This window comes from Peromyscus leucopus, chromosome 2 (genome assembly GCF_004664715.2).
Source record: "Peromyscus leucopus breed LL Stock chromosome 2, UCI_PerLeu_2.1, whole genome shotgun sequence".
NCBI classification, from domain to species: Eukaryota; Metazoa; Chordata; class Mammalia; order Rodentia; family Cricetidae; genus Peromyscus; species Peromyscus leucopus.
The window spans coordinates 120,932,116-120,956,175 of record NC_051064.1 but is presented as its reverse complement, the minus strand read 5'-3'; the positions used below and the strand labels follow the sequence as shown (position 1 = coordinate 120,956,175).

Below are 24,060 nucleotides of genomic sequence, written 5' to 3'. Positions count from 1 at the left end.
AGTTCCCCGCAGCCCGCGCCGCACTTCCGGGGGCGGGGCCCAACCACGGTCGGTTTCCACTGCGCCTGAGCCTGGGATGAATTCCGCAAGGCCGGTCACCGGAAGCTGAGCTTCTCCTTCCGGGTCGGAGCCATGGCGGTGGCAAATTCAAGTCCGGTTAACCCAGTGGTCTTCTTTGATGTCAGCATTGGCGGCCAGGTGAGGTGCGGGCGGCCCAGCGGACCTGCGCGGGCGGGTGGGCAGGACTCGGGTGAGGGAGGCAGCCCGGGGAGCTCTTCTAGCCCTCCCGAGACAGGAGGGCTGTTCCAGGGCGGCGGAGGTGGGAGCTTCCGAGCTGCCTGGGCTGAGGTCCTGGGCTCAGCCTTGCGTCTCCCGTCACTTGCAGGAAGTTGGTCGCATGAAGATCGAGCTGTTTGCAGACGTGGTGCCTAAGACGGCAGAGAATTTTAGGTAAGGAGACGCGCCAACTGAACCGGAGTAGCTGAGCCCGAAGCCGGCCTTTGCAACGTCTGCCTCTGTCCATCCGTTCCCTGCCTTGGAGCTCTGTGTTCTCGGTATTGCACTGGCCGAATAGCTACCGGGTTTGACCATTCCCGTGCCAATTTTTTGTTACTAGTTCTACACGCCTGCATGCCTTGACACCCGGCCGGCCAGTTAGTGGACTTGCTGGCCCCTTTGTTTGTACCCTCCTCTCCTGAGATTAGAGATGCTCCAAGCAGTGGTGGCATGCACGGTGACTGAATCGTTCACTCTTTCTTTCCTTTTAGGCAATTCTGCACTGGAGAGTTCAGGTCAGTCTCAGATGTGTTTGATCTCTCCTCCTACTCCTGAAGGGTGCCCTAGGAGTTTGGTGAGGATATTGGGGAACCATGGGCAAGTCTTGAGTGATGGAAAATGATATTCAGAGGGCATCTCCTTTATTGATGTGTCCTTTAGCTCACTTCTGTCCAAATCTTTATGAGAGTCCTTTTAGCCTCCAGTGTGTCCTAAACGGGAAGACCCCTGATCATTCCAAGTCTCTCTCTTTTTTGGTTACAGAAAAGATGGTGTTCCTATAGGATACAAAGGAAGCACCTTCCATAGGTAAGGCTTTTGGCAAATGGAAATGCAGTCATTGCTTGGTATCTGTACAGGCAATCCTGAACACCTGAGTGCAAAAACCTATGGAGGATTAAGTTTGTTGTTTAAAGGCTCATGTTCAGGGCTGAGGATGTAGCTTGGCAGAGAATTTGCCCAGCGTGCATGAGGCCCTGGGTTCAATACTCAGCACCATGTAGCCTGTGCACAACGCTCTGTGCACCTAAAGTCATTCCTAGACTCTTGGTAATACCAGATTGTAGAAATGATGGCAGGGAAAACACTCTGGGTCATTTTACATGGGTTACAGGTGCATTTCTGGATGCTTCTATACCCAGCTTTTATGTGGGACCTGGGGATCTGAACTCAGGTCCTCAGGCTTCATCCTCATGCTTACCCACTGAGCCATCTCCCTGGCTCCAGGATATGATTTTAGTAGAGGCTTTTGTAGTAATTAGTGTTATCAGACAGCAGTCTGTAGGAACCTGTCCTTCATGAACTCCTGGCTTTCTGTATTCACCTGTTTTTGTTAGTGTTTGTTAGAAGTTGCCCCACTTTAATCCTGAAAGTCTTCATGTCGCCCATAGCAGGGCTTTAGAGCTGTGGTCTTTAAGCCAGCTTGTGAACATGTGTTATCTCCATTCTTTAAGGAAGGAAACTGAGGCTAAGAAAGGCTGCCGACTGTGCCTGGGTTTAATAGTTTACACTACCCCGTGTGTAGTAGTCCACTTCACATATATTTGCTGTTGTTCTTTTCCCCCAAATTTGCCTTAAGCCCTCGACATGTTTTTTGCTTTGGCAAATCTGTTGTTATTTCTTCCTGCCAGGTTTCAGCCCCTTTCTGTGGTTCAGGTGTTAACTCATGCACCTTAGATCAACCCAAAGATGCCCCTGAAGTGAAAAACAAAAACAAAAACAAAAACTTTATGGTTCGTAATCCCTGGGCTTGCTCACTCCAGGGGCGAAGACTCATTCTCTAAGCCACATTGATAAACATTGTACTTCAGGAAAAATGCGAAATCTACCATGTCAGTGACTAAACCACTGACTCCTTCCCTCGGGAATTTTTTTTTTTTAACTCTGTTTCAGGGTCATAAAGGATTTCATGATTCAGGGTGGAGATTTTGTTAATGTAAGTACTGCTTTTTTTCTTTGCTAGTCTTCCTGTAGGGCCCCAGTTTTGAGTTAGGTGGAAAGAGCATGGACACGGGGATCTACTGTAGCACTACTGGCTACCACTGACTGTGCCCTTGGAACACATTTCTGTGCTAAACTTGAATCATTAACTTCCATTGTCCAAACTGAGCTTTTTGTAACCAGAAATTGGACTTTCCGAGTCTACCTAAAGATGATCCGAGACAACCCACATTCATTGTTCACAGGAACCTTTAAAATTAGCTGCAATTTTTTCCCCCAAAGGGAAGTGAGCTGACTGCTTACACCCTCCATTTTCCCTTCTACTCTGGTATCACTGTCAGAAACTCTGTTTGCTTCTGTGGGTCTTCCTTTCTTTTTTTCCTTTGGAAAGCTGAGGTTTTGACCATAAGCCGTTTAGTGGCAAGGGGTCAGGCCAGGATGGGCGGGTGGTTGGAAGGCTGTTTGCTCTGCTTGCTGAGGTACCCAGGGATCCGTCCTTCACTGCTGACTATGGCTCCTTTGTGACCATGCTGTTTGTGTCCCCATCCCAGCTTTAGAGTGTGCCCAGTAAGCTAGGATTTTCTCTTAGCCCACTTTCCCTTACTTGCCCACTTCTGTGCATGCTGCTGCTTTACTGTTAAAATTGCAGCCCCTTGTGTCTGAGAGATGGTCTTTCTCGATTCCTGTGAGTTTTTAAAGCTCTTACTCCCACTATGTAGGGTTGCAGTGGCTGACTCCTGCTGTCACTTGTGCTGCGGTTCCACTATGTGGTTCTACAGAACTGGGAAACTGGGGAGACTGGAGAGGTGGTGGCTCAGCAGTTAAGAGACCTACTGGTCTTCCAAAGGACTGGAGTTCCTGGCTCATAGCTGTCTGCAACTCCATTTCCGGAGTATCTGACACTCCTGGCCTCTGTGGGCACCTAAACTTATATGCATGTACCCATACCACACACACACACACACACACACACCAAACACATAATTAAAACTAACACAAATAAATCATTTGTTAAAACTGGGAAATTTTGCTGGGTGGTGGTGGCGGTGGTGGCGCACGCCTTTAATCCCAGCATTTGGAGGCAGAGGCAGGCGGATCTCTGTGAATTTGAGGCTAACCTGGAGTTCCAGGACAGCCAGGACTTACACAGAGAAACCCTATCTCAAAAAATCAAACAAAGGAGACTGGGAAATTTGGGGGGTCGGAGAGATGGCTCAGAGACTAAGAGCACTGGTGGCTCTTCCAGAGGACCCAGGTTTGATTCCCAGCACCTGTGTGTTCGCTCATAGCCATCTGTAACTCCAGCTCCATGAATTTGAAAAACAGTAAGAAAGGGGTACATGGGAGGGTTTAGAGGGAGGAAGGGGAAGGGGAAGTGATGTGATTATAATCTCAAATTAAAAGAAATACTTTTTAAATAATAATAAATCTTAAAAAGGAAAAAAAAAAGCTAGGGCGCAACAGTGTTTCCTCCCCCCACCCATCCAGTGTCTGTGTGCTCGAGTGGGCACACAGGTGTGCAAGCTTGTGTGCGTACCGGTTTGCAAGCCTGTGGAAGTGATGTGGAACCCAGAGGAAGATATCAGGTGTTCTCTATCAGGCACTTACTGCCTTGAGACAAGGTCTCAGTTGGTCAGTTGCTACTTGGTTCTTCGAGGGTAGCTGGCTGGCTAGCGCTCAGTATCTGCCTGTCTCCACCTCTTAATGCTGGAGTAGAGGCATGTACAGCCATGCCTGGCTTTCCTTCCTTCCTTCCTTCCTTCCTTCCTTCCTTCCTTCCTTCCTTCCTTCCTTCCTTCGACGTGTGTGCTAAGGATTTGAACTCAGGTCCTCTGGATAGCAAGCAGTTTTACCCGCTGAGCCATCCTCCCCAGCCCTGTCAGTGGTCTTCCTCTGGTTTGCAGGGTGCCCAGCACTCCAGGCCACTAACATGTCTCTTCTCTACTCAGGGAGATGGTACTGGAGTCGCTAGCATTTACCGTGGTCCATTTGCAGATGAAAATTTTAAACTTAGACACTCAGCTCCAGGCCTGCTTTCCATGGTAAGTGAGATCCAGTTAAGTTTGGGCTTAGATGAATAGCAGGTTCCTAGATCCTGTTGAGGCGCAGCTCTGTCTCTTGGAACCAGAACAAGTCTTCTCTTGCTTCAGTCAGGCCTCACCTGCCCCTGCCCCCTCCTTCCTTAGTCTGGTTTGATGTTGTTGGGCGGGGTCTAACAGCTCTAGAGGGGAACTGAGCTCTGACTGTGTTGCTGCTTTTATTTGCACCAAGACATGTGCTTGAGCTCTTAGCCTCTGTCCAGTGGGCTGCCACGCTGCGTGCCGGCCACTCACCTGCCTTTCTCCCTCCCCGTGCTCATCATTCCTATCCCACTCCTGATGGCCCTCCCCACGTCCTGATGGCCCTCCCCACGTCCTGATGGCCCTCCCCACGTCCTGATGGCCCTCCCCACGTCCTGATGGCCCTCCCCACGTCCTGATGGCCCTCCCCACGTCCTGATGGCCCTCCCCACGTCCTGATGGCCCTCCCCACGTCCTGATGGCTCTCCCCACGTCCTGATGGCTCTCCCCACGTCCTGATGGCTCTCCCCACGTCCTGATGGCCCTCCCCACGTCCTGATGGCCCTCCCCACGTCCTGATGGCCCTCCCCACGTCCTGATGGCCCTCCCCACGTCCTGATGGCTCTCCCCACGTCCTGATGGCTCTCCCCACGTCCTGATGGCTCTCCCCACGTCCTGATGGTTCTCCCCACGTCCTGATGGCTCTCCCCATGTCCTGATGGTTCTCCCCACATCCTGATGGCCCTCCCCCAGGTCTGGCCCCTGCTCAGACTCCCTGCTGCCTTTGTCCCGCCTCTCTCTGCTCATTGCTTGCCCACTTCACCTTGCTCACCCTCGCTGCTCCTTCCCCCTGCTCCCCTCTTTTCTCTCTCACTTCCCACTCCTACGAGCAACCCCTCCATCAGTGCCCCAGTCCTCACCTCCATGGGCCCAGTGTTTACGTGTGCATTCTCTGTCCTGCTTGCCTTCTTCACTCATCTTCTCAGGCATTCATGAAATGAAAGATTTGTTCACAGCTGCTCCATTTCGGGCACAAACACGATCACTGCCATCGTCACCTGTAACGTCTAACAACAAACGCACATGCAGGAGACCAGCCCAGGACAGGATGCTTTGTGCCGTCAGTGTAGTACATCAGTGAGGACGCCCTGGTGTCCCTGAAAGGACCCTAATGGACTAGAGAAATGAGGGTGGCTGCTGCTAGAAATGAGAGAAGCCTTCCTAGAGGGGGAGATCTGTGTCCCTAGCAGAGTTCTGTACACAGTGCCCTAGGAAGAAAGCATTTGAGGTCTAGCAGACAGGCTCTTCACAAATCCAAACCATGCAGAAGCACAGTGGCTTAGTCAGGGACAGGGCAGGTCATGTTTGCTTTGCTTGACTCTGTTCTGCTTTTGTAGTGCTGGAGATGAAACCCAGGGGCCTGTGCTTGCTTGGCTCTATCCTAGCCCTGTACAATTTTTTATTTATTCTTTTTGTTTGGTTTGCTTTGTTTTGAGACAGGAGCTGACCGTGTAACTCTGACTGCCTGGAATTTGCTATGTAGACCAGGCTGGCTTCAAACTCAAATAGATCTACCTGTCTCTTTGTCTCTAGTGCTAAGATTAAAGGTGTGTGCCACCACAACCAGCTTATTTATTCTTATGAGTGTGTGTGTGCGCGCGCGCGTTCGTACGTGCGTGCGTGTGTGTTTACGTCCCCATGGTGTGTGAGTGTGTGTAGGTCAGAGGACAACTTTTGGAAGTCAGTTCTCTGCTCTCTCCTTTATGTGGTCTCCAGGGGTTGAACTCAGGTTGCCAGACTTGCAGGGCAATCGCTTTACTCACTGAGCCCTTTGGCCGGCCCCTCAGCACACTTTTTATTTTTTATTTTGAGGCCCGATCCCATTTCATTGCTTAAGATGACCTTGAAGTCTTTTGTATCCCAGGGAGTCCCTGAGCTTGCAGCCCTCCTGCCTCAGCCTCCAAAGTAGCCGGGCTTACAGGCATGCACCACACAGCCATCTGTGGCATCCATCTCCTGTGAGTTTTTCAAGGGCAGGGACAGAACTCTCACCCTCAAGGCCCTTGTGCCTTCCACAGAAAGATGCAGAGCGGTGACAGAAGAGTCCAGAAAGAAGCCACAAGTTATTGGCACTTAGAGCACCTGCCCTGTTTTAATTCAGAACATCCCTTTGAGATAATGAACAAATGAGGCACAGGCAGGTTGTTAGCAGTGAACTAAGGTCACACAGCCACTGATGGAGTTCTGGGATTCAAGGTGCATCATCTGCTGCAGGGCTGTTCTTTAAACATAGCAACACCACCAGGAAAAATCAAGTGTCCATGGGAACAGAGGATCCCTGAGACAGAAATGCTGTATGACTGTTACTGTGTCTGTTTGCTAGCAAAGGACTACATAAGAACAGCAGAGTAAGGGGTTGGGGATTTAGCTCAGTGGTTGAGTGCTTGCCTAGCAAGTGCAAGGCCCTGGGTTCGGTCCTCAGCTCTGGAAAAAGAGAAATGAAAAAAAAGAACAGCAGAGTAGAGAGGAGAGGAGTGTGGGCCCTGGGATTGTGCCCCATTCCAGAGCAGAGTCTGCTCAAGCTGGCTTCCGCTTGCCTCTATCTCCTGAATGGTTAGATTACTAGCATGTGTGAGGTCCTGAGTTCAGTTCCCAGCACAGTTAAAGAAAGGAAGGACAAAGGGATTTCCAAAGGGTAGTGTACAATCCCAGATTAGAGGGACTGCGGGTGCTGGCTTTGATGTTCACCCGTACTTCCACTTGAACACTGACTGGCTATTTCGGATCCATTAAGCATCTGATGATGGCTGGTGGCCCACTCAGTGTGAGTTCTGCTCTTGTCTTGGTAATAGTGTTCTGTAAAGGCCCCCCCCCCCACTTCTGTGTCCAGCTTTGTGTTTCTTTGAGTAACAGCCTTTCACTTTTCCGCTCTCTAGCTCTCTTTTCCCCAACAGTCTTCCTGTAATTACAGACACTGTTGTACAGCAGCCCTGAGGGAGCTCATCTTAGTTTGTTGATGTATCAAAGTCCAGATTTGACAAAAGGCGCTTAGGATTCTAGCCTGTTCTTTTATAGTACATTATTGAATACATGGGTGTAAAAATTATTTTGGAACTGGGCTTCAATTGAAGCATATACTTATGACCTCTGTTCTTGGGCTGAGGCGGAAGGAGCTTGAGCTGAGGGCAGTTCTGTCTCAGGACTGGGGATACAGTCACCGGTAGAGTGTTTGCCTAGTGTGAGTGTGAGTGGACCACAGAACAAGGGAGACAAGGCTGTGTGTGTGGTAGCTCACTCTTGTAATTCTAAAACTCAGGAGGCTGACCTCTACAAGTCGGATGCCAGCCTGGGCTACCGAAATGAGAAGACCCTATTTTGGGGAGAGAAGGAGGGGCAGACAAAATGAGACTGCCTCTGAGAAGACGATTTCAAGGGAAGTAAGGGAAAAGATGTGGCTACATTTCAGATTCTCAGCTGGGCTGGGCTGGGGTTCAGAATGACCCTAGTAAGCGAGCACATCTATACTCCCCACACCTGGGGGACTGGGAGGAGGAGCGGGCGTCAAGCCCAGCCTTGGGTACATAATGAGTTCCAGGACAGACCTTCTCTCAACCCCTTCCTGCCTTCCCCGAAAAAGTAAAAATATATTGCAAAACCACTCAAACCCCTGATTTCCTAGGCAGTGTGTCTTTTCTTAGCTGATAACTAACTTGTAAGTATAATCCAGTTGTAACTAGTATGCACTAAATACACTAAGTCCTGTAAGGAGGGAAAGGAAGGTGTAGTCACACAGCTCAGAAGTAAAGACAAGGGATGAAGACACCTGCCACACCTGCCTGAGTTCAGTGCCAGCCCCGTGTCCAAGGGGAAGTGGAGAAGTAACTCCACAAAGCTCTTCTCTGACCTCACACATCATCTGTGTGCACACACACACACACACACACACACACACACACACACACTTATTAAAAAATGTAAAAGAAAGAAGCAGAAGGGGGCCATTAGAGAAGAGTAAGGGAACCAGCTAGAGCGAGGAAAGGATGTAGGGGAAGAGAATAAATAAGAACAATATAATAAATGTACAGATGAAAACTGAAAATGCCATAATTAAAGCCCTTACTGTGTAAGCTAATCTAAAACTTAGTTAAATTTTGGGTTTTCTTGTTTTAAATGAATGGTCATTCCCATTACGAAACCTCACACTAGGGGCTCAGCAGGTAAAGGTGCTTCCCCCAAGTCTGATGGCCTGAGTTCAAGCCCCAGGACCCATGTGGTGGAAGGAGAGAGAGGCCTGACTCCTACAGAACCTGACGCTGAGGAAATTGTTCATTGATTGAAGAATTTAGATCCTCAAGGGTGGAGACTCTGTGTCCTGTTATCCATGTGTCCTTGTCTAGGCCTGGGCTCATAATAGGTACTCAGTTCAGTTGCAGTTAGAGCTGCAGACTTTATGGGAAATCTTGCCCTTCACCTAATACAGCCAAACTTACTACAGGTGTATTTGGTTCCTATCAGGCAAACAGTGGTCCGAGTACAAACGGCTGCCAGTTCTTTATCACATGTTCTAAGTGTGATTGGCTGGATGGGAAGCACGTAGTGTTTGGTAAGTCTTACTCCCGGGCCCGCCACCCTCCACACTCACTAAGTAAGCTCAGCTGCTGTAGGCTAGGACAGACGGACATGTGGGGATGGCTAGAACTCACGGAAAAGACAAGGGCATTCCAATAACTGCACATGAAATCAATAAAGAAATGCCCTGAGGCAGCATGGAGGAGTGTGGCTTTGGGGTCACTCAGACCCAAGCCTGTACCCTAGTTCCCTGCGTGTATTCCTTGTGACTTTGGGCAAGGCAGCTCACCTCACTCAACCTCAGTTTCCTTACATCGTAAGAGGGCCTGGTGAGATGCCAGCTGAGAGTGGGCACTGGGAGCTGGGAGCACCAGGAAGGAAGCCTTAACTTCATGTTGCTCCTGCAGGAAAAATCATTGATGGACTTCTGGTGATGAGAAAAATCGAGGTTGGTCCTGCTTGGGGATCCTCGTAGCCTTTCTGGTCAGGTACCTTCTGCCTGTTAGTGAGGAGCAGGGTAAATGGGCTGCAGTTCACCAGAGAGACTGGTCACTGTCTGCGGTTACTGGCCCCTTTGGGAGAGAGGAGAGGCCAGGCTTCCTTGGCCCCATTCATTAGCCTGTCCAGTGCATACTTGGGTTTGGCCTCTGAGCCTGATGCCCACTTGATAAAATGCCACTTCCTGGCATTGCATGCAGCATCCTTCGTGACCTGTCCCCTCCTACCCCTCGATGACCTCTCCTGCCACTGCCTCTCTGGTCCAGTGGCATCCAGCACCTGGCTCCTCCCTTAAGAGGTTGGCCATACAGGTATGGGCCTCCTGCGCTTCCCTGCCCCAGGTGTTGGCTCCAGTCCTTCTCTACCTGAAGGAAGAATCCCTTCTTTGTGGTCTCACCTTCCCTTCCTGGCCCGGTTCAGATGCCCCTCTTCGGTGACTTCTGCATAAGTGGGGTCCCTGGTCAGTGCTCTCCTGACTCACCACATTGTTGCATTGTAGGGCTGCGGCCTCTCCTGTTAAGTTTCCATCTGTCGGGACACACTCCACATCGGTCTGATCTCGGGCCCTTCCTTAGAGGATAGAAACTAGGCAGCGAGCGGGTGCCTGAGGAGAGCGCCTCATGTTCTTGTGCTTCGTTTTCTAGAACGTTCCCACGGGCCCTAACAATAAGCCCAAACTGCCAGTGGTGATCTCACAGTGTGGGGAAATGTAATCTCAACCAAGACTGAACCCGGTAAGTGATCTCTTCTCTCTGGCTAGGAAAAAGGAATCATGGCTTGAGGGAGTCTTTCCACTCACAGATGTGGATTGAGTCCATTTCCTCTGCATGTGAGCCCGGAGCATGCACTCCTCAGGGCATGTTTCCTCAGCTCTCAGGAGAGGATGTCAACCTGCGGGTCATTGTGAGGAGCAAAAGGGAGGACACTTGGAATACTCTTTTTTTCTGCTGATTCATTACAGTGTCCCCTTGAAAGGACCTGACTCCCAGGTGACTGCACTGGGACCAGCCTGGTGTCCAGTCCTGGAGTCTGGGCCTCACCGACACCTTTCACAGGCTTCCTTCCTCTGGATACTTGCCCCTGGCTGCTCTGCCCTAGGGCCTCCTGAAAAAGAACTGAGAGGCACTCCCAGGAGAGAATTCAGCCCTGAGGTGAATACTAGTCTGAGTGACTTCTGGGTTACAGCACACTAGGGAAAAATGGCCAGTCCACCTCTGCAAGAGGTCGTGGTGTTTCGTTTGCCTTTACAGTTTTTTTCAAACCCACAGAAAATCTGGAAAACTGTTGACTGGGCTTAAAAGAGAGTACTTGCCTGTTTTGCTTTTTTGTTTGTTGATTTAGAGAGATTGTAGCCAGAGCTGGCCTGAAATTGGATGTGAAACCAAAGATGACATTCAATCCCTGATCTGTCTCCCAAATGCTAGGATTACAGATGTGGGTCACCAGGCCACCTGTTTGTTTGTTTGTTTTCTTTCTATAAGGTCTCAGTAGCTAAGTCTGACCTCAAATCTATAATCCTCCTTCTGCCTCCTAGGGGTAAGATTATAAGGATAGGAGGCCACCCCTACCTAGTTTACTTGCCTCAGGCTCCTGATTCCTGAGATAAAATATTGTCACACCTAGCTAGATATGGTGGCACACGCCTTTAATTCCAGCACTCAGGAGACAGCCTGGTTTACAAAGCCAGTTCCAGGACAGCCAGTGCTACATAGAGAAATGCTGTCTCAAAAAAACAAAAAAAATTTTAGCTGGGTGTGAGTGCACACCTGTAATTCTGTAATCCCAGCCAGGGAGAGATGGCTAAGAGTGTGACAAGTTTGAGGACTGCCTGGACTTAAGAATGCTTTCAAGGCTAGCCTGACAACTTACTGACTCTGTATAAAAGAGGGGACAGGTGAAGCCAGGTAAAGGTACTGGCTGCCAAGCTTGTAGACCTGAGTTTGATCCCCAGGACCAACTGGCGCATAGAGAACGGAGCAAATTTCCCTCTGATGTGCTGTGGCAATTGCACACCCATATATACGTGCACGAAATGAAATAAATTAATGTTTTTTTTGCAGAGCTAGAATTGGAGGCTTGCACTTAGAATCTCAGCATTTGGAGGCTGAGGCAAGATTGCCACAAGTTCACAGCAAGCCAAGGCAGCAGCAGCTTGGCCACCAGCAAAAAAGAAGGCTAGGGTGTTGCTCAGGAGCACAAAGTACCCACAGGGCCTGGGTCTGTCTCTGCTAAGCAAAGGAAAAGAAAAATATGTAAAGTTCTAATTTGATGGTGTCAAGATTATTGGCTTTCCTGCTTTGTCTTATGTAACTAGCCTTCACTGCCTCCAATCATAATAGCCTCTGTGGTAGAGTCTGTACCCTATGAAATTTCTGTACTTTATCTGTGTACTTAGTTAATTGTATCTATTCATTTATTGTGAGTACCAGTGGAGGTCAAAGGACAATTTTCTTAAGTCTGTTCTGTCATGTGAGTCCCTGGGATCAAACTCAACAGCAAGGGTCTTAACCCTCTGGGCCATCTCATTGGCCTGGATGGAGTCTTGTTCCATTTTTGAGACAGGGTCTCTCCTCGACTGGCTTGTCTCCAGTTCACAGAGATGCCTGTCTCTGCTCCTGAGTGCTGGGATGAAAGAGGTGCGCCAGCATGGTGTTAGATACAAACAACCTCAGTGACTGATCATCATCTGTGACCTGCTTGTGCTCAGCATCTGGAAAATACAGGCATTCAGTAACACTACATGAGGTAGTGGAGAGAAACCAAGCATTTCGGGGAGGGGACTAGAGTGAGCAATGCTGAGGCAGGAACGCACAAGTGCATGCTGGGAGCTACATGTGGACCTTTTTTGCCTAGGCAAATGCTTCCTTCTCAGGCTGACTGGACACCGTGAGTCTTTCTGCCAAGATGGGGGACCCCCACTCCCAGCTCAACCTGCTCCCCACTTCAAGAGCTACTGACAATTCTCTCCTGGTTTCCCTCATTTCTTTGATGTCACTAATGATGAGTTCATAAGCTGATCCCTGATCATCACTAGATGATAGAAGATTACAAAAAGACTCCAAAAACATTAGGAAATGTAAAGCCTACCTAAAAATTTAGGTCTCTCTTACCTACTTTCACCCTGTGAGGTTATGCTTTGCAGTGGTCCCTGTGGCCATTGCCTCTCATCCCATGAGGGTGCCCCACTTTGCTTTGTAATAAATTCTCTTTCACATACACATACAGAAGATGAAATTTAAAAACTTGATCAGGCCGGATGGTGGTGGTGTTGCATTCCTTTAATCCCAACACAGGGCAGAACCAGGTGGATCTCTTCTGAGTTTGAGGCCAGCTTGGTCTAGAGAGTGAGTTCCAGGACAGCCAAGGCTATGCAGAGAAACTCTGTCTGGGTGAGGGGGGATTGTTCAGGATTTTTTGTTTGTTTTGTTTTGTTTTGTTTTGTTTTTCAAAACAGTTTCTCTGCCTAGCCTTGGCTGTCCTGGAACTCACTCTGTAGACTGGATTGGCCTTGTACTCAGAGGGCCTTGAACTCAGAGATCTACCTGCCTCTACTTCTGAGTGCCGGGATTAAAGGAGTGTACCACCACTGCCCAACTCAGGAATTCTTTATGTTAAGGGACAGGAATTCTGGCTTTGTGATAGGGTCCTTGCCTGACCCTAGTTTCAATGCCCAACACCATAAGAAGCAACGAAACAAAACCCAACCTTTACATTACAGAACTGGAAAGCCTTGTTGGGGACTCTAAGAATCACTAGCCTGCCTCTCCACTATTAGCAAAAGCCGTTTAGCTCTTTCTCTGTCAAAGTCCCTCTTGTAGCCCAAGTGGAACATATTCCTGGTGGTGGTTCACATTCCAGAGGCCCTCTGGACAGCCCCTTTCTGCGGTGATGGAGATGCCTGGGTCTGTACCCGAGATAGAATAGAGCTAGTTGCCAGCTCTGTGGTCATCGAGCATGTGAAACTCGGCTGGTGTGGCTAAGGCTGAGGGGATGGTGGTTTGGTTTGGTTTGGTTGGTTTTTGTTGTTTTGGCTTTTTTACTTACAGGGAAGGGAGAAGTTTGAAGCAGGGTCTTTTTTTGTAGCCCTAGCAGAGCAAGCATTCACTTTGTAGCCCAGTCTGGACTCAACACTGTAGCAGTTCTGCTGTTTCTGCCTCCCTAGTACAGGAATCATAAGCATGCACCACTGCCCAGCTACATTTTATTTTTGGGACAAGGTCTCATTTAATCCAGGCTGGCCTCAAATTTGATGTGTAGCTTAGGATGATCTTGAACTCCTGATCCTTCTGCCTCCACCCTCTGAGTCCTGGGATTGCAGATTTGTGTCATCACATCTGGTCTGTATGGTGCTGGAGATTGACCTGAGTTTCCTGTGTAATAGACAAGTGTTTCACCACCTGAACAACATACCCAGCCTCTCCTGAATTTTTAACTTTAATTTTTGTTTGTGTTTTTTGAAACAGGGTTTCTCTTTGTAGCTTTGGCTGTCCTGGAGCTCCCTTTGTAGACCAGGCTGGCCTTGAACTTACAAATATCCACCTGCCTCTGCCTCTCGATTGCTGAGATTAAAAGCGTGTGCCATCACTGTCCAGCCACTTTACTTAATTAAATCTCAGGAGTTACACGTGACTATAGTGGCTGCCATATTGTACAGTGAGCTCTAGACTTGCGCTCCAATTGAGTCCTCCAACCCTCACTTGCTCAGGCTTGTGCTGTAGCTAATACTTAGGGACATGGCAATGACATCAGTTATCCAGGGTAGCTTCAGCCACTGCGGAAGCTGAGGATCACTTGAGCCCAGGAATTCAAGGTTAGCCTGGGCAAAGCATAGCAGTATGGCATAACCACGTTTTGTTTTGAAGGCAAAGTGCTTGCTGAGCAAGCCTGAGAGCCTGAGCTCAGATCTCACATAAAAGCTGGGTATGGAAGCTGGGGAGATGGTTCAGTGGCTAAGAGCATTCCTTGCTCTTACAGAGGATCTGGGTTCATTTCCCAACAACCACATGGAGCTCACAACTATGCAGAACTCCAGTTCTAGGAAATCTGATACCCTCTTCTGACCTCCTTGGGCACCAGGCACACATGTGGTGCACATACATACATGCAGGCAAAGCACTCATGCACATAAGTTTTTTAAATGTATTTATTTTTATTTTATGTGCTTTGGTGTTTTGTCACGAGTGTTGGGTCCCTTGGAGCTGGAGTTACAGACAGTTGTGAGCTGCCATGTGGGTGCTGGGAATTAAACCTGGGTCCTCTGGAAGACCAGTCCCTGCTCTTAACAGCTGATCCATCTCTCCAGCCCCATAAGTTGTTTTTTTAAACCCCTATCCTCAGTTTTAAGGTGTCAGGGAGTCTAGAGAATGGTCTGCTGTGAAGAGGGCGGTTGGCGGATGTCTGTCCACTTTGAATTTCGTCCTAGTGAGACTTGGGACAGATTAAGGGAAATAAAGAATGAGCTAGCAGCCCATCATTTTCCTTTTCAGGTGAAAATTTACAGGCTTCTCTAACATTCCAAAAGTGTTTGTTTTTGTTTTAGTATTTTATATGTGTGTTTTCCCTGAGTGTGTATCTTGTGCACCATGTGTGTGCCCAGGGAGGTTGGAAGAGGAAGTCAGAGCCCCTGGGGTTGTATTTTAAAAGTGGCGAGAAAGAGTCACACCATACAAGAGGGCCCACATAGGAGGTTTACTGAGGGGAAAGAGAGAGAGAAGGGGACAAGGAAGGGAAAGAGAAAGGAGATGGGAGGTGTACAAGGCCCTCCTTTTATAAGGAAACAATGTGCACAGGAAATGCTCTCAGTGGCTGCAGCTGGGGTCTATCCTGTCAGGCCCCTAAGGGCAGGCCAGTACAGATGCCTAAATGCTAACACCTGGAACTGGAGTTACAGATGTTTGTGAGCTACCATGTGGGGGCTGCGAATTGAACCAGGTCTTCTGGAAGAAGAGCCAGTGACTGTTCTTAACCACTGAGCCATCTCTTTGTGCACAGTGTTTTTATTATACCTCAGGTTTGTTTTGGGTGGAATAATGGTAAAGAGCCATATAGATCATTTTAAGACCTATTTGCCAATTGTTTGTTGTCCCAGTGGATTTGGGGGTGGGGGTGGGGAGTGGCTTGTTTTGTTAAGAGTCTCAGCCTTCTGATCGTCCAGATTACAGGCGTGCGTCACCATGCTGAGCATCATTTCTCATACTTTAATGTACTTTGAATCTCCAGAATAACTTGCTAGAGAGCTAGTTGTGATGAAGTTTCACAGGTAACGGTGAGTGGCAAAGCTCAGCATGGGGGATGACAGGGTTTGTCCTTTCAAGGAGAAACCTAGCCCAGGAGGTGACATCCTAGTGCTCCAGCAAGAATCACTGTGTTCACAGTCTCGATTCATGTTCACAGTCTCTATTCATATGCAGCTGCACTTGCATGGTATTGCCTGGCAATCAAAGATGCCAGAAGAGAGCCAAGCACCTAGACACCAGCAAGGTGTGCCCCCCGTGAATTGGCCCGGCTGTTGGGGTTGTGACACTGTCCTTGCTCTGAGAGTGGGAAGCTCTGCCACAAAAGAGGTAGAATGTCAGGCCTGGAGAGAGGGCTCAGCGCTTAAGAGCACTGGCTGCTCTTGCAGAGGTCCTGAGTTCAATTCCCAGCAACCACATGGTGGCTCACAACCATCTGTAATGGCATCTGGCACCCTCTTCTGGAATGCAGGCAGAACACTGTATACATAATAAATGAATCTTTTAAAAAAAAAAGAGGTAGAGTGTCTGGCTCTACTCCAGTCCAAAGGCAAGGCTCCTACATTGTCTTTACATTCATGGTGTGGCTCTTCCATGCAGTACTATTCAGCCTTATGAAAAAGAAAAGAGCATCTGTGTGTACTGGCAAGATTTCTAAAGTAAATCAAGTGACCATAGAGATGATTATGCTGTACAAACATGGCACTTTGTTGAATGTTCCAGAACTTTTGGTAGGGTTAAACAGCACATTGCTAATAGTGGATACTTCCACTAAGCAAAGACTTTCTTTTCAGGTTATGTTGTCCTATTTGTACTTGAATTCTCCTACACTGAACTTAAATCTTCTAATAAAAACACACACTGTATGTATATGTGTGTATATCCCAAGTCTTTCCATTCTCTCTCTGAAGTATGCCTATGACTAACATCAGTTTAGAAAGCCTGCCTATGTCCCTCCAGCTCTTCTGGGTTCAGCCCAGTCTGTGGTTCCCACCAGGTTCTGTCACAATACTTAGCACAGTGTATCGCAGTGTGTGTGTTAGGCTGTCTTTGTCTTGAGGCCATATTGAGAACACAGTGCCTGGTGTCATAGACCTTCGCCTCTAGTCTGTTGAGCTGTTTATAATGCACTTAAGCATTCTTACACACTTCCAGGGCCCTGGACAAACTTGTGGACCTACATTGTGATACCAGAACTCACTGTCCCCTAGAAGAGGGTGTGTCCACATAAGGGGGCTGGTATGCATACCTTTCTCTTTTAGTACAGCTAACCTGGAAGGCCATGGACAGCAAGCCATCAAAGCCTGATGAGGACACAGGCCTTGAACCAAGCAGAAAGCCCAGCACTGTTAACTCTGGCCTTAGTCATTAAGCCTCCTGGAACTCGTTTGTCCCGTTGCATGGAGATGGTATATCCAGGCCAGTGAGCCAGTACAGCAGGTAACAGCACTTGCTGCCAAGCCTGACACCTGAGTTGAATCCCTGGGACCCACATGGTTGAGAGCCAACTCATGCAAGTTGTCCTCTGATCTCCACAGCATGCATGCCCACATATACAATAAGGAATGTAAATTAAAACTTAATACATACTAGAGTGTAGGGAGAGGTGAATAGTATTAGAGACATGTTTGGTCACACATTCACTACTGTATCTGTGTTATACACATCTTCACGTGGTCCTGGAGATCCAAAGGTCTAGCCTTTGGGAAAAAGATTAGGATGGGAACATTTATTTGGTGGAGTGTCCCTTTCCTGCTCCTTTGTGCTGTCAATCCCTATCTTCTCACTGTCCTATCTCCACCATTCAGGTCTTCTGTGTTGGGTGACATTCTCCATGAGTCTGACAAGCTGGACTGGCCTCTGTGTTTGCTTCTCTGCCTCCACAATGTGTGATCCAGGACCTGGAAGTATCACAGATCAGAACCAAGATCATGTTTAAATTTTGAACTGTAAATAAAGAATTTTTTTTTAATGTATGGATTCTGTTGTTGCTGTTTGTATTGCTCATTTTTGAAGTCAAGCAATGCCAATGTTTATTCAAATAGGAACATTTAATTATGTTTCAATGAAAAAAATCCCCCAGAGCCAGATGCTTTAATCCCAGCACCCAGGGGGCATAGGCAGGCCTGTGAGTTTGAGGCTGGCCTGATATAGTTAGTTTCAGGCCAGCCAAGGCTGCACCCCTGTCTCAAAGAAAGGAGCAGGCAAGCAGTAAACCTCTTCAGTATCACTTCTTAAGGAGAGTTGGGGGAAGAGGGGAGGTGGAGAAAAAGGAAGGAACCCAAAGTAGCAGAAAAAGCAAAAGCAGACTTAGGTCTTGGTTTGCATCCAAAAGAAAGAGACCCCCAAAAAAGAGGGAAAGTTGTGCCTGGGTCAGGGCGAGGTCAGGTGGGCAAACCCAGCCAAACCTTATCGGAGTTGGTGTGTGTGGTTCTAAATGGCAGTAGTGACAGTCCTGACCCCTTGCCTCTGTGCCTCAGCCAGGACTGGCTGTCCTCAGAGGCCAGCACAGAGAAGAGCCACATGCTGTGTATATAGACACCTCCAACTCGCAACAGTTAGAGGGTCGTCTTGGGTTCGTGCTGATGGGCAAGTGTAGCAAAGTGCAGGCTGTGCAGCAGTAGGTAGTCCAGGATATTCCAGCATCTTTGATTCTATTAGCTCTGGAGCCACTGGTCAAGCAGTCACTATCTTGGGGTGTGTTGGGAGGAGACCATCTGGTAGAATGTCTTGATCGTGTAGGAATCATGGGGTGGAGAAATCTTTACCAGGTCACTTTTGAGCTGTGGAGGTCTTAAGTTAACATTCTCTAAAGCCCAGTTTCCTCATCTGTAAAACAAGGGTGTCCTCTTGTTCTGTGGCTGAAAGGGTCAGTGAAGAGGAGGGTTATAATACATATCTAATCTCACCACTTGACCTGAGGCTGGAGGACTGTAGTAAGTTCAAGGGCAGCCTGGGTTACATCTTGACATCCAGGAAAGTAGAGAATAGATGAGTGTGGCAGCCCACACTTGTAATCCCAGCCTTTGGGAGGTGAAGGCAGGAAAATCAGGAACTCAAGGCCAGCCTTGGCTGTGTGAGACCTCATCTCAAAATACGTGCACATACATAAGACATAAGTAACATACCTTGGGAAATTTGGGGCAAGGCGGTGGTGGTGCATGCCTTTAATCCCAGCACTCAGGAAGCAGAGGCAAGCAGATCACAGTGAGTTCAAGGCCAGCCTGGTCTACAGAGTGAGTTTCAGGACAGCCAGGACTGTTACACAGAGAAACCCTGTCTCAAAAAACACCCCCCAAAAAGAAAATTTTGGAAAGGGAATAATCCAACATGGAAAGATTCCACTGCCTGTGGAGTATAATGTGAGGATGAGAGAGTTACTCTGAGCTAGAGTGGTGGTACATGCCTTTAATCCCAGCACTCAGAAGCAGGCAGATCTCTGAATTCAAGGCTAGCCTGGTTTACATTAGTTCCAGGACTGCCAGGGGCTATGTAGCCAGCTGTCACACACACACACATACACACACACACACACACACACACACACACACACACACATACACACACACACACAAAGTTCCTCTGATGTAACTTTCATGAGGCATTTAATGTGTCCATTTCTATATTTTGGGAGGACATGGTCCGCCATGTAGCCATGTGTAGCTTGGAACTCACTGTGTAGACCAGGCTGGGGTCTTCCTACCTCTTCCTGCTACTTGCTGGAGTTACAGCCATGTGCCACCGTCCCTATCCATTCCTGTTGTCTTCCATCTTGTGGTCAGAGATTCCTCAGCTAGAGAGGCGGATCAAACAGTCAAATTCCAGATCAGAACCTGCCTGAAAATGCCATTTCTGTGTACATGGGACAAGGGAGCCAAATTCCAGAACAGAAACCTGCCTGAAAATGCCATTTCTGTGTACCCGGGACAAGGGAGTGAACACAAAGAAGCCCTAGGAACTTCCTCTAGCTATGTAAACAGGCTTCAGAGGGCATAAAAAAACCCACTGGACAGGGTGGAGTTAGCAAGAGATGGGAAAGAGGGACCGGCTGTGCCCCACTCCGGCATTTTTGTGACGGGAGTGCAGCTGTGTTCACTGACACCTGGCACCCCCTCCTTGCCAGTCTCTGCTGAAGCTGTAAGAAGAGAAAGATGCTGCCCATGCTTCTGACAGGAGACAGGCAGTTTCTACTCAAGGTGGTAAAGGCAGGAAATGTGGTCTGGTGTCTTTAGTTTTTGTGAGTTTTTATTTGTTTCTTTAACTGCTGTGTCCCTACCACCTGGAAAAATGAAGCATCTAGTATCTAGTAGGTGTACAATAATATGTGTTACATGAAGCAGATATTCAAGTAGAGTGGAGAGATGAAGTGAGAGGGAAAGGTTAGATCTTTAAAAATTAAAACAGCAAAACCCACTTTAAACAGGGAGAGGGCTTTCAGGGGCTGGAGAGATGGTTCATCAAATAAAAGCCTTCCTGGACAAATAGGATAGTGTGAGTTCAGATCTCCAGAACCCATCTAAGAGCCAGATTTTTATTTTATTTATTTGTTTGTTTGTTTGTTTATTGGTTTTTGGAGACAGGGTTTCTTTGTGTAGTTTTGGTACCTGTCCTGGATCTCGTCCTGTAGCCCAGGCTGGCCTTCAACTCACAGAGACCCTCCTGCCTCTGCCTCCCAAGTGCCGGGATTAAAGGTGGGTGCCACCGCCTCCCAGCTTGTCAGATGTGTTTATAATCACAGTAGTTGAACAGCAAAATAAGAAGTTGAAACAGGAGAATTCCAGGGAAGCTTGCTAGCCAGCTAAGCAAAGCTGTGGCACAAGAGCCAAGCTTCTCCTAAGAGAAGCTGCCCCAAAGCATCAGGAAATCAAGGACTGACATCTGAGACCTGGTGCCCGAGTCCTACACACACATAAACACATGCATGCCACACAAAAATACTAAAATTTTGAAGGCACCAGGCACTTGGGAAACAAGAGGCAAGTGGATCTCTATGGAGGCCAAACTGGTCTACATAGTTCCAGGCCAGCCAGGGCTACAGAATGAAATCCTGTCTCAAAAAAACTTCAAACTTTCAAAGGCTTGGAAGAATAGATGTGTGATGTAAATGTGATGTATTGATTGGGGTTAGGGAGGAGGGCCAGGATGGGTCAGGGTGTGTCCCTAAACCAGAGCCCAGGAGGGATGGTGGACAAGGGTGAAGGCTATTTTGCAAAGGACATTCCTAGGATGTGTCCCCTTGCATTGCTTAAAAGCAGGAACTAGAATTATGTGTAAGGTGGTTCTTGGACGGACTGATTGGTTTAAATGCCTAAAGTGGTGGTGGTAGGGGCGTGATGACCAGCAGAAAAGAGTGGAGAGCCCCCACTTTGGGACAGGAAATGAGTTTCAACAGGACCTGTCAATCCTGGGGTGAATCTCTGGTTTTTTTGTTTTGTTTTGTTTTGTTTTGTTTTGTTTTGTTTTGTTTTGTTCTGAGATGGTTTCTTCTGTGTAGTCCTGGCTGTCCTGGAGCTCACTCTGTAGACCAGGCTGGCCTCTGCCCTGAGTACTGGGATTAAAGGTGTACGCATCAGTGCATCTTAACATTCCATCTTCATGTTACACCAAAGCGTGAAGACAGATGATTGAGTACCCAAAGGAGGAAGTAAGGACACCCTGAAGCAATAAAGACAGATGTGGCAGAATTGGCATTTCAGTGTGAGACATCATCTTTCCAAAGCAGTTAACAACTCATTTCTTTCCACATTTCTCGTATGTATATGGTGTGCATATGCAGTTTTTACACGTGTGTGGGTACTCATGCATGTGTGTGCACACCCCAAGATTGATGTCCAGAATCATTTCCTTGGCTGTTCCACCTTACTCATGGAGGCAGTCTCTCAATCAAACCCAGCGCTGACACCTAGCATGGCTAGGTGGCTTGTCCTGGGGACCCAGTCTCTGCCTTCCCAGGCTGAATTTCCGAGAGGGCTGCCATGTCCACTCAGCATTTACTCTGGGGATCCAAATTCCAGTCTTCATGCTTGTGCAGCAAACCATCTAACCATGGAGCCTTCTCCCCAGCCCCTGCTCATTTATTCTTAAGGGTTCTGTCCATGCTGGCCTGGAACGATGTAGCTCAGGATGGCCTCTAAATCACTGAGATCCTCCTGCCTCGGCCTCTCAACTTCTGGGAGCACAGGTGACCACCACATGCTGTTGCCACTGCTGTCATTTTCTAAGTATCTTCCCAACTTCGGGGAAGCCTCAAGCCTGCAGGGCATGCTGAGGAAGGGGGGCTGAACAGCAGCGTTCCTACCCACCTTGCTGCCTCCAGCCTTTTCCCCAGGATTGCTGCCCAGATGGCCCTGTTGCTGCCAGCACCTCATCGATTCATTCTCCATACTGTGTCATTAAATGTAAGATTAATTTCTACCCTTGGCACCCCGGAACAAAAGGAGCATATATTCAAACATTACACAGCTTGACATGGTCAAACACATCTTTAATCCCAGTATTTGAGAGACAGAGGCAGGAAGATCTTTGTGAGGTCCAGGCATGGTGAAACCCTGTGCCAAATCAAAGGAAAAAATGAAACAAACATGTCAGGCACTAGGAAGATGCTCATGGGGAGGTCAGGCACAAGGAAGGGCACATGTTTGTACAGCTACCACTCAGGTCATGAATTCCAGGCAGCCTGAGCTTCCAAGTGAGACCCTGTCTCAAAAGGGCGTAGAGGGGAGAATGTTGTAAAAGGAATGTACAGAATGATGGGGAGGAATTATAATATGCACCAACAGCTTGTTAGGTTGGGCAAGGCATGAGTGGGTGGGGAGTTACATTTAGAGAGTCATACCACTTTAAGGAATTGGGATGTAATGGTAGTCACTAAAGAGTTCAGATGTTTTCTGAAGAGCATGGGCTGTCTGGGGGAATACTAAGGAGGACAGGCTGTGGTGGCACATGCCTTTGATCCTTTAATCCAGCAGGTGGGTCTCTGAGAGTCTGAGGCCCACCTAGGCTAGAGAATAAGACCCTGTTTCAAAAAACAAAATACTAAAAGAAAAAAAAAAAGCCCTATAATGGCTTAAGTAGTGAAACAATTTCAAGATGGCAACCTTGTAACAAGTAAAGGCTACATCCCATTTCTAGGTTAGTTCTGGGAGTAAACTGTTTCAGGGCCAGTGAGACTGCAGAAAAAGGTGCTAGATACTGACAGCAAGGTGGGTGACCTGAGTTCCAGGCCTGGGACCCACATGGTAAAAGGAGAGGACCGACAACACAGGCTGTCCTCTTACCTCCATGGTGCCCCCCCCAAAAAAAAATAAAGTAAGAATATTCAAACACATGTACCCTCTGCTTTCAGAGCTAAAGTTTGATCTGTTATAACCCAACAGCCCATAAAACTTTACATATTAATTTTTGCTGGGCTGGAGAGATGGCTCAGTAGTTAAGAGCACTAGCTGCTCTTCCAGAGGACTTGGGTTCAATTTCCAGCACCCACATGGCAGCTCACAACTGTCTATACAGAACTCCAGTTCCAGGGGATCTGACACCCTCATAAGACATACATGCAAACAAAGCACACCAAATGCACATAAAACAAGAATAAATAAGGCGTTTTTTGTTTTTGCTGTCCCTGCTTTAAGCAATAGCAATCACCAAAAGCAATGGCAGAGTAGCCTAACTGGCTTCAGGATCAGATTTTTCCAGAATTGACGGAGGGAGGCCTTTACCAAGTGGAGTCGCAGGTCTAGATGGAGCTGGCAGGGGTAAGGGTTACTGCACTAACTTTCTTTCTGTAATTTTTATTACATGTATTTATTTACTGGGCGTGGGGGTGGGAGATGTATGCCACAGTGCTCATGGGGGTGGGGGGTGGGGACTCAAACTAAAACGTGCAGGCAGAGGCTTTCTCTTTTCACCCTGTGGGGCTCAGGGATAAAACTCAAGTCTTCAGGTTTGGTCTCCAGTGCCTTTACACACTGAGCCATCTCGGGTCCTCTTAACTGCTTCCCCAGCCCTTCTCTTTCTGCAGCCCATTCCCCAAGCAGCAGCCTTTTCTTAAAAAAAAAAAAAAAAAAAAAAAAAAAAAGACGAGACTCCCTACTTAGAACTCTAAAGCTACCCTAAAATCGGTGACCTCAGGAAGAATTTCACATTAAATACACGTAGTTGACCCTGGCCACCTCTACAACCCATATTCCCCCTCTACTCCTACTGACTTCCTGTATTTGCATTTTCCTTGAGGCCCTATCTTTTCCAGGCCTTTGCACAAACCTACCTTTACCTGAAATGTCACCACCCAGCTCTTCCTGCTTCCTTCCCCAAACGCTGAGCTCACCCAGCTGTGCAGTGTTGGGGCGGTTAAATGTCTGCCTCCGTCAGAAGGCAGAAACTGACTGGCAAACTATTTCCATCCCCAGTCAATAGTAGATGCCTAATAAAGAATGAATGAAGGTAGGCGGAGGGCTTCCCTAACAGAAGGCAGCCTGTATTTTACAAGG

General features: G+C 48.1%; 1 protein-coding gene across 3 annotated transcripts; it reads left to right on the top strand.

Annotated features, from left to right (window-relative positions):
* Nucleotides 1-87: 87 nt before the first annotated feature.
* Nucleotides 88-17,554, top strand: Ppih (peptidylprolyl isomerase H). Of its 3 annotated transcripts, XR_005090895.1 has the most exons (11): nucleotides 88-198; nucleotides 386-450; nucleotides 768-791; nucleotides 1,039-1,083; nucleotides 2,167-2,209; nucleotides 4,164-4,256; nucleotides 8,790-8,877; nucleotides 9,251-9,291; nucleotides 9,986-10,075; nucleotides 16,837-17,014; nucleotides 17,383-17,554. XR_005090895.1 is itself a non-coding variant. In XM_028886486.2 (10 exons), exons 1-9 carry the CDS (start codon nucleotides 133-135, stop codon nucleotides 10,052-10,054), a joined length of 534 nt encoding a protein of 177 aa, XP_028742319.1. In that variant the 5' UTR covers nucleotides 88-132; the 3' UTR covers nucleotides 10,055-10,075; nucleotides 17,383-17,554. The 3 variants fall into 3 exon arrangements, 2 of the variants coding, with proteins under 2 accessions (XP_028742319.1, XP_037058791.1); XM_028886486.2 differs by lacking the exon at nucleotides 16,837-17,014; XM_037202896.1 differs by lacking the exons at nucleotides 16,837-17,014; nucleotides 17,383-17,554 and having other exon boundaries at nucleotides 9,251-9,331; nucleotides 9,986-10,072.
* The last annotated feature ends 6,506 nt before the right edge of the window (nucleotides 17,555-24,060 follow it).

What these genes read in the sequence shown, in the direction of transcription:
- Ppih (XM_028886486.2), top strand. Translation starts at nt 133, where the DNA reads ATGGCGGTGGCAAATTCAAGTCCGGTTAACCCAGTGGTCTTCTTTGAT. An exon ending in AGGGTGGAGATTTTGTTAAT is followed by an intron (nt 2,210 to 4,163) that starts GTAAGTACTGCT and finishes TTCTCTACTCAG; the next exon opens with GGAGATGGTACTGGAGTCGC. An exon ending in CTCCAGGCCTGCTTTCCATG is followed by an intron (nt 4,257 to 8,789) that starts GTAAGTGAGATC and finishes GGTTCCTATCAG; the next exon opens with GCAAACAGTGGTCCGAGTAC.